At 46.9% G+C, this 9928-nt stretch overlaps 1 protein-coding gene and 1 long non-coding RNA gene across 3 annotated transcripts in view; one reads left to right on the top strand and one right to left on the bottom strand.

Moving 5' to 3' along the window:
• Positions 1 to 2880: 2880 nt before the first annotated feature.
• Positions 2881 to 8105, bottom strand: LOC112982238 (uncharacterized). The gene is made up of 3 exons (XR_010390299.1): positions 7845 to 8105; positions 6121 to 7427; positions 2881 to 5593 (listed from the first exon to the last, which is right to left on the bottom strand). It is a non-coding gene; the product is annotated as an uncharacterized LOC112982238 (long non-coding RNA).
• Positions 8100 to 9928, top strand: part of WLS (Wnt ligand secretion mediator) — a 40080-nt gene continuing 38251 nt past the window's right edge. For both annotated transcript variants that reach the window (XM_026098474.2, XM_026098473.2), the window contains exon 1: positions 8100 to 8429. In XM_026098474.2, the coding sequence (XP_025954259.1) occupies positions 8324 to 8429 (106 nt within the window). In that variant the 5' untranslated portion in view covers positions 8100 to 8323. The remainder of the gene's footprint in view (positions 8430 to 9928) is intronic.

Below are 9928 nucleotides of genomic sequence, written 5' to 3'. Positions count from 1 at the left end.
AATCTGTACACTACTGGATCAAGTGTCTGCTAAGGCAGAAGGGAACTCAGAGGAAAGCAAACAATGTGCATACTGCTTGAGGGAGTCTGATTCTTGCTTAGGGCTTGATTTTAGCTATGTAACACCATAGTATCACAGGAGATTCCAGCAATGACAAGTTTCTGAAAGGGTTTGATGTGGAAGTTCAACATAAGGCAAGAAGTCCTATGAGATGTTGAGTGACTGAGGCAAAAACCGCTGCAGAAGTTTGATGTAAGGTAGGAGATTCAATGTGAGGGAAGGTGGCTGAGGCTAAGACCCTCATGCAGCAGCTAGAAAAGGTCCATCTGGAGTGATAGGCCTAAGAAAAAGTGCAGCGATCCAGGTTTGCATTTACGTGAGGTCTGAGAAGGAGGCAAGAACAACTAGCAAAATGGTTTGTCATAAAGTGTGAGAGGCTAAGCAGAACTGGCTGATGATGCATGGTTCACTACAGAGTCTGACAGCACAGAATTAATTTGTCAGAAACATCAGTAATGCCATTCGAATTGGTACAGTACATTTAGACCAGTTCAGCATAGTATATTGTCAAGCCCCAATTTAATATTAGCAAAACCTTCCAAGTGACCTGAATTATGTGTCTTTGAGCTTGGATTTGGTAGAGCTGGGAAGTAGTACTGTGGGAGGGGAGGGGAGCAAGGAGTGCTTTTCATGAGAAAAACCTTTGGGGCCTTTGGATGGTTAGTTAATCAAACAGAAGAATTCAAACGGAGCTGTACTTACTACTAGATGATCATTATGTCATGGAAGAGGTTTGGATGGAAGAACTTGGAATTTAGTGATAGGCTAATGATTAATCTGCCCTAGAGTTGTTCAGATATCCTCTTGCAGAAACTTTGCCCCTTGATGATTGGATTAATGGTCAAAAGAGACAGCTTTGCGGGCCTAATTAAAAGGCTGAAAATTTAGGCTTTCTGTAGTATTGCTTTTGAGGTCTTGAGCATTTTGACCATATGGTAGTTGTAGAGACTATAAATAAAACTTAAAAATAAAATTTAAACAGCACTTAATGAAAATAAAATAAAATTTGAATTATTTTGTTACGCTGTTATTGTCTTCTCTTTCAGGACATCACAAGTCTCCACTTTCAGTCTGACAGGCTAAAATGTGTTCTCTGACAAATTATGAGCTCTGTTTTGTCTTATGTACTGAATGGAAGCCTTAATGCCCCTATTGAAAGTTTATTCTAATGCATTTCAGGCTTTACATTATGAGACAAAGGCTTTGTCGGCTGATTGAAGGCATATCACAGGAAAGCCATCAAGAGAGCTATCTAGGGCTATTCTCTTTGAATGTTTTTCAAAGTGCTGGTCCACACCCAGTGAATAATGGCTTTTCTTACATAGTTAAGCTGAAGCAAGCAGGAATTGGTGAGGAAGGATAGGGTGGAGCATTTGACAGAGGGATAGTCAGTGAAGATAGTTGCTCTAAAGGTCTTAAAGGAGATGGATACAACCACCCACCCGGTACTAAGTATTGACAAGTTTCCTACATATTTAGTGGGCAAGAACAAGCCTGTGGAGTTGTACTGTATAGGTCTTTCGGTGTTCTCAGATATTTGTGGTTTAATCTTAAAATCATGGTGGCTAGACAGTTCCTTTGCTAAGTTTGTGTTCCTTTTTTTCTTGACATATTGTCATCAAAGAACTTATACCAGGAGTCCACAATGCCTGGCAGAGATGGAGCTTTGAGTTACACAGTTGAAGGACTGAAGGACACGGAAGACTTCCTCCAGTCATAGGACCTGAGATCTAGCAGGCTAGATGGCATTTAATGTAAAAGATGTTATGCAAAAAAAATCTGAGCCTAGGTGTGGATCTAGCTGTAAGCATGGATCTAACTGTAAATTCCCAGAGCTAGAGAAAAATAGAGCTTAGAAATTAGGTACACAACTGCCTGGTGCTCAAATAGAGAAACAGTAGAACAAAAAATGGCTGCATTCCCTCTCTGCAGCTTACAGAGGAGGAATAGCAAGAAATACAGTGCATCCGTTAGGTTTTGTTTCTCTAGCATGCCTGACCTGTGTCTGTGTAAACTTGGGACATGAATGAAGGGTAACTGTAGTCAAGTCAGGAGTGAGATAACTGTGATGAGTTACAAAAATAGTCGAATGAGATGGTATTGACATCTCAGTTTAGGTGTTGCCTAAAACAGAAGAATCTTTGGTGCTGAGACTGTGTTGGCAGAGTCCCTCATGGAAATGCATCATATACCTAGGTGTTTTCTTGCCAAGCTAGTGATACCATTTCCCTAAATGGCACACACCAAGCTGACAAAAACTGTCCATTTTGCTGCTACAGCTCTGTCAGCTAGTGAGCGTGACATTTTTTTCATGTTCCTAACTGACTAAGGTGTGCTGAAAAACTCTGTAGTGTAGACTTGGTCCTAATTAATGTTATGTACACCCCCATAAATCAGGCTGTGAAAGACTTGCTTCCTCGTACCCGAAGTTCTGTGGCACTTGCTGATTTGTGTTTACTCTGCAAACACATTTGCAGGGCTTTGAATGGTGTAGGGCCTTCTCCCAGATCAGGAAAGAGCAGAGTATTTCACAAAATGGAAGATAGATCTGGAATATATGTATTACAATACTTTTTTGTCAGATTGTTGTAAAAGCATTTGGTGTTTACCTGAATTTTCAGTGTGTTTTCCAGTTCACTCTTAATATAAAGCTTCTCATAAAAAACCCAAAACATTTATTTCAGGAAACAGTGATTTACTTTATTTTTTATCATTTATCTGTAAAATGTATTCCTGGGAAGTTAATTCCTCATTCGTATTAAGTGGATGAATGTTTAGCTTTGAACTGCAGTGACGGAGAGTTAAGGCACGGACTCCTGATGCGGGTGAATCAGAAGACCCTTTATTGAGGTTTTACACGTATACTTATACCCATACAGATTTTTCATACGTAATCTTTCTTACTTGTGATTTGCTAAAGATCATTGTCCGTACGTCTAGCTCTAGCCTACAATTGGGTTAAGCTACAGGGACACGCGGCACATGGGCTGGATTAGTAGGACACTGACTTTGTCTTTCTCTGCTTCTTACTTCCCCATTTTCGCCTTGTGCAAACACCCTTCTTTCTCTCTTCTCGTCGTTCAAGGTCCTTCAGGGACTTTCCAGCAGTTCTATCGAACTGCCTGCTAGCTCCTCCACACTGCAGTGGGGCTTGGAAATGCTCAAGATACTCACACTATAGAGTAGGGTTTGCTTAAGCTGAAACATTGCATATCTGACAATTTCTTTCTTCCTAATCCTAACTGTAATGGGCAGTTGCAAGTTGTAGATCTCTGTCTACTCACTGATCTGAACCCTTTTTAGGGGTTGGATGCTGCACTAAATTTTATCTTTGAGTAGCTTTACAAACCATAGAAAAGGATTATCTTACACAGAGAAAAAAAATCCCACTTTCTGTGCACTGGAAGTAACACAAAACGCCCTTTTCCTGTTCTATGAGAAAATTTTCCATGTTATCAGTATTTGTAAAGGCAACAAAAACATTTAATTAACTCTGAAAGTAGTCAGCACTAATGCTAAGTAGTGTTTTTACATGTCTACATCATCTTTCCCCCATAACAGCAAACTCCACATAATTTATTACAAGGAACAAGATTGTAATGTGTTAGGTGTATTCCATAATGTGCTTGGTGTATTCCAAACAAAACAAGAAGCTGCAGTCATGGCATCAGACAACGCCAGTACCCCCACGGAAAAAATATAGCCTACAAACTGGAGACCAGAGCCAAACGTGCAGTCAGCTAGCTAGCTTCCATAACGTTTCTGGGAGACAGACTTTAATCTCCATAGGTCTGTTGTTGTTGTGTTGTATACTGTATTGTAAATACAGTAGACAAGTACAGGCAAGAGTTCAGAAGTATGTATCTGGTTGTAGATGACCGTAATTTAATCAGCTTTTTGTCTACTGTTACTTGATATTTTACGTTTGGGGTCAGAGTCCACTATTGTGCTGGTATAAACAACAGTGCTACTGGTATTAAGAGACTTGCCTTTGTAAAGCAAGTGCAAAGAAGTTCAGTACTAGACTTACATGCAGCAACGTAAGTCCAAATGATTTTGGTTTTTTTTTTTTTTTTTTTTTTTTTTAGCTTTTTAAAGATAGAAATCATCACTATGGTCATGTCATTTTACCTCGTACTCCAGGCCATAGATATTTCTCTGTCAAGCCTTTATGTTGTGTTTGTGGTATATGTCTTTCTTTTACAGGTATGTGTTTGAAAACTACCTTTGAAGCTAGCATTTTTTCCAATGATTTCTAATAACTGCCCAAAGGAGATGAAAACATGAAAAAGTAGAAAATGTTGAAACTTTCAGAGAGTTTGATCTCTGTGCAAACTGAGCATCCAGAGACAGCTTTCCAAAAGTTTTGCAGTAACTTACTGAATTAGCAAAAATTAATAGACATGTAGCACCAAAAATTAGGAGCTTTTGAAAATCCCCCTACGCCCTTATCTGCCTCTTTAGGCAGCTAAAATCCTTTGAAAGTCCAGGCCATAGGCCCAATGCTGCAAAGTGTTTTGTGTGGAAAGACTCCTACTCCTGCCTGGAGCTGATTGCAAGATAGGTATTTTAATAGCTGAGGCTTTCAAAACAGCCTAAGGCAGTCCGGAAAAAATTAATAAGCAGCAAGGACATGAGTTCCCAGGTGACTGGTTTTGGAGACTTTACAGAGACAGAAATTCTGATTTGTAAATAGCTGAAAAGGAAAAGTGATGGCCAGAGATTTACATTTTAACAAACTTTAGGTCAGTTTTGCTTTTGTGAGATTTTGGGCATGGTCACTTCTCTGCAAAAGACAGGTCCCAGCTCACTATGGTATTGCTGTGTACCCACTTTGGACAAGTGCCACAAGGCATATGTGATGGAGGTCTCTAGGTTTTGTGGTATTGAAGATGTAGGAATGTGGTAGAAAGTACTCTAAAAATGCAAAGTATTATTTTTCATTGTCGTTGCTTCTTTTTCCTTTTTTTTTCCTTATTACTTACAAAGAACTTTTTGGTTATAGTGGGATCTTAGCCTGACCTCCTACATTTTATCTCCCAAAAAATTGATTGGAATAAATGCAGCACTTAGCGGAAGAACGCACTGTGTAACATCTGTAAAGTCATTAAGCCAGACTGGTTTTACCGGGAGGAAAGAGGGCTCCAGCACTGCAGTGCGTGGTGCCTCGTGCTGCGCCTGCTCCCGCAGCTGCTCTCTCCAGGGCCTGACTTTGTGCCGCGGCGTGAGCGCTGCATCTGCCCTGCTGAAATGCTGCCCCTGTTTGTGGTGCCCGGGGCCGGGCTCCGAGCGCGCGTGGGGAGCTGGGCGCTGTGCCGAGGTGGGGACGGGACGGCCTGCGCCTGCATGGCACCGCGCGGAGATGAAGGCTTTACGAGCAGGTAGATCCAGCCATGCAGTCGCTGTAAAGGATGGGCTCCAAAAGATGCTCAGGCGTGTCGGTCCTTGTATCTGGATAGCTGGGGGAGCTTGAGGGGTAGCCTGGACCTGTAAGGCTTTCTTGTAGTCTTACAGACTGCAAGTAAGGGAACCCCTGTAATTCAAAAGTTTTGTTTCAAGCAGAGAAAATAGCAAAAGTCACTCATAAAATCAAAATTAAATGTTAAACATCCTAAAAATTAGTATTAGATTAGATATTTCAAAATAAGCCTCTTTAATAGCAATTGTTCTCTGTGGATTTTTTTTTTTTTTTGAAATTTCAATTTAAAGTATTGTCTTGGCAAAAAGCTACTAACAGGCTTTGATCTTGCAAGCACTTCTGTGTGAATGATTCTAGTGGGTTCATTACAGGTACAAGGGATCTGTTCATGAAGAGTTATTTTTAAGTCATAATGTAAAAGTAAAGATAACAATAAGCTAAAAAACAGTTAAACCTCATATATTCTAGAAGTTTGGACTGTCCCACTGTCACAAACTATCTAGAGTTATCCCTAACTTTTATATTCCAATTTATATTAGCCTAATGTGAGGAGGAAGAGAAGAATCCCTTTTCTTAGCTCTGCAGATCAGGAAAAGATCACAGATGTGAAAAACAACAGCACAGCAGCTTGATTCACTTACTTTTCAAGAGTGACTTTGGTGGCCAAAGACTTAGTGCTGTCTAGCGCTTGAAGACCAGCGTAATCGTGTGGGATCACTTGTGCAGTCCTTTTCAAATGGACTCTCTTGTATCCTGCATCTTGGTAGCAGTATCACATTTTAGCATGCGATCCAAAATACCTCATCAATGTCATTGGTTGGCCTCCAGTGTTAGCTTTACATCTCTGCGGTCGTCTCGGGCCCTAGTGGCAGCCTGGGGGTCTGACACGTAAGTGCTGTTTTGAATATAATGAACCTGGAGTGCTAGGTTGTAAATTCAGGTGTGGAATTTGCCTAGTTACTGAGAGAAGACATGAATTACAGAGCTGCGGACATGAATTACCAAGCTGCGGTCCTTTCTGGGTTGCGAAAGGGTGCAGAGAGTGTAAGTTAGCTGCAGCGACTGAGGCCTGATCCTAGGCAGGGGCACATGCTTTCCCTCTTCCCGAAAAGGACCTCTTCCGAAACATCCAGCGACAAAACATCTGGCGCATGCCGTGTGTATGCGTATCTCCTTGTGTTGACTATGCGTTGTGTGGTCAAGGTCTGGAGAATGTATTCCCATGATCTTTCCTTACAAGGCAAACCCTGCATCCTCCGTTTCTCTACCGTTCCTTGATTTTTTTAATTCATTTTTCTGATACTGAAGCATTTGCTGTTTCTGCTACCTGTATGATTGTAATGCATAAGGTTCTCGTTGTGCTAGGCAATGTAACTACGGGCACTGGTACTGTCTCCGTGTTCCCTTAAGCCTGGTGGTTCGGAGACACGGCTACCATATTGCATTGCCAACATATAGCAGTTTTGCTCTGCATGATTTCTGTTGGTCTTTTTGCTGTTGTTTCTTCTGAACTTTTTTCTTTTCACTGAACACTAGTTTCAGATTATTATTTGTTTCGTGCCTCTGAATATTTGAGCCATCTCTCATGGTGACGTTTCCTGCCTGTATTTCTGTCCCCCGTTGTTTCCTTTCGTGGCTTGTTTGCTCTCAAGGGGCGTTTGCAGCTACTCCCCGTCCAGTTTTAGTTGTACGTGACAATATTCTGTATTCAGTATAAGGAGGCTACGCAGGGCAGCATAGCATCGATCCTTGCGGTGTCCCAGAAATGACTGAAAGGCGCTAATGCTAAAAACACAGAAGATGGCGGGGGTATGAACTCGTTGCAGGTCGTCCGTGGGAATGTGTGAGCAAACAGACTGGCCAGGACCAGCAAGCAGACAGCTTCCCCGCAGCGGTGCCGGTACGCAGCATCTGTGTTGCAGAACACATTGCCGAAACGTTGGTTTGTCTAAAATTCAGAGACGAATGAGGGGAAACAAAACTCAGAAAAAGAAGAAGAATGCTTAGTGGGAGTTAACGAGATTAGTGACAGTAAGGTTGAGAGGAGGATAAAGCAGTGCCTGTTCGCTGCCGGGACAGAAAGCCGTCTGCGGGAATGCCGCAGCGCGGTTCAGGGGAGAGGAATAGCTGTGCGTGCCCGGGGTGCGGGGCGCCGGCGCCCGCTCCCGCGTCCCTGCCGCCTCTCTCGTCGCTGCCCCCTTCTCGCCGTCCTTTCCCGTGTGACTGCCGCCCCCCCGCGCGCCTCGCCTGCGCTCCTCCGCAGCGCGCAGCCTTGTCAGCGGGGGGGGGGGGCTGCGTGTGTGCCCCCCCCCCCCCCCCCCGCCCCGGCAGCCCCCTCCCTGGCAGCCCCCTCCCTCGCTTCTACCTGCGGGCGGGCGGGCGAGCGGCGGCTGCCGCGCCCCGGGCCGGGGCCGGGGCCGTGCCCGCGCCCATCCCCGCCGCCGCCGGGCGGGGCGAGGCGAGGCGAGGCGAGGCTCGCCGCGCCGGTGGGGAGAAGCGGGGCCAGGCTCGCGCCGGGGCCGGGCCGCGCTGCTCGCCTGCCCCGGGGCCGGGGCTCGCCCGGCGCGGCCGGCCCAGCCCCGCGAGCTGCCGCCGCACTGAATGGAGCGGCGAGGGGGAGGAGGAGGAGGAGGAGGGTATCATGTGATCCGCTTCCCTGCTCCTTTAAAGCAGCCACATGCAGCCGAGCCCCGGCCACAATCACGGCTCTCGGCAGAGGGGGAGCCAGATCCGGGCTTGCCTGGGCAATCAGTGCTGAGCCTGCCTCCTTCCCATCCCTGCGGCGCTTTCGGAGCCTGAAGTTTGCGGCAGAAGCAAAAAGCGGGGGGAGCAATCTCAGCAAAAATGGCTGGGGCAATTATAGAGAACATGAGCACTAAAAAGCTGTGCATTGTTGGAGGGATCTTGCTGATTTTCCAAGTCATCGCCTTTCTGGTGGGAGGTCTGATTGGTAAGTGTTGAAGGTGCAAACTTTCTCTTTCTCCTTCCCTCTTTCTTCTTGTTTAGCTACTTGTTACAGTATCACTGACTTGCTTCTATGATCTAATTAGCCCTGCTATTGTAGTTGGGAAAACACGGCTCCACGGGCCTCTTTGTGCACATTTCCCTCTAGTGCCTACAAGAAAAGAAGGGGCAGAGAAAAGTTTTTTGGCCTGGTTTCAGTATGCACTTGAAGAAAGAGGAAGGGGGAAAATCTTCAGCATGGCGACTGATCGCGCAAGGAAGCCTCGCACTGCAAAGTTGGCTTTTTTTTTTTTTTTTTTTTTTTTAATTCTTCCCTCTTTTCTTACCTTCGCCCCCTCCCTGTTCCTCGGGCTCCGAATCGGCTGCGGGAGGAAACCCCATCGCTTTCTGTAATAACGACAGAAAGGGGGGTAGCGGGAGCCCCTCCAGAGGAGGACGGGAATGTTTTATTGTCTCCGGTCTGCGGTGGTTCGCGGTTTCTCCCCGCGCAGCCTCCGCCGCTCGCATCGCAGCCGGGCCGCAGCGGGGGCCGGGGCCGCCTCTCGCCGGGCGAGTTCGGCTGCTGTGGCCGCGCTGCCCGCGGGAGCCCTCTGCCCGGGCGCCCCGGGGAGACCCGCGGCTCTGCGGGGCTGTTCGCCGCTGCTGCCGCTTCCCCCGGGGGCGCCGGGAGGCCGCGGGGACGGCCGCCGGGCCCGGCCGTCGGGGGCTGCGGGCGCCCGCGCCGCGCCGCCGCCTGGCTCCCGGGCTGGGAGCGGAGCCGCGGCGCCCGCCGCCCTCCCGGGGGTGCCGGGCAGCCCAGCGCCTCGCCCCCGGCCCCTTCCCGTCCAAACTTTGAATCCCACCCTTGTTTCTGTTTGTTAGCTCGCAGGGAGCGTTACAAAACCTCCGCGCCGGCGCTGGCGTGCGGTGTAACCTCTGGCAACCCGCTCTCGGGCGGTGTTTGCTCTCCGCCTGTCTCCGGTTGTGATTTTTGTTTGGGCAAGGAAATGGGGATTGAGGGAGGAAGATGGAGGAGATCCCGATGTTGGGGCACTCCTGAGGAATTCTCTCTGGTAGAAAGCAGCTGAGTTACACTTCGCGGAGGAGTGTATCACCTCCTTGTAGTAATCGACACGCACATACATACATGTACGTGTGTGTGTATGTATGTACTTTGGTGATTTCCACGACGGAGCTCTTAACCGGCTGCCACCAAGCAGCGGGGTCCTGCGCTGTGGAGGGCTTTTCTGATCGGATCGGTCTTGTTCTTGCTCCGGAGGCGGCTCTGGCGCACGGACCGGCTCGCCCCAGGCTCGCCCAACTCCTTACTCACCCCTTCTGCATGGGTGCTCGTCCTGTGGTGGTCTGACTCTGATACCTGGCGACTGTTTTCAGTAACAGCTGTAACTGCAGGTGGGTGATGGAAGTTACCTTTCCCTGAAAGGCCATTGGTAATATTTGTTACAGTTTTTACTTTGGGAATAAAGTTGGCAATCTTTATTTTAG

This window comes from Dromaius novaehollandiae, chromosome 8 (genome assembly GCF_036370855.1).
Source record: "Dromaius novaehollandiae isolate bDroNov1 chromosome 8, bDroNov1.hap1, whole genome shotgun sequence".
NCBI lineage: Eukaryota > Metazoa > Chordata > Aves > Casuariiformes > Dromaiidae > Dromaius > Dromaius novaehollandiae.
The sequence above is the reverse complement of the archived record's forward strand: the minus strand, read 5'-3'. Positions and strand labels throughout refer to the sequence as shown.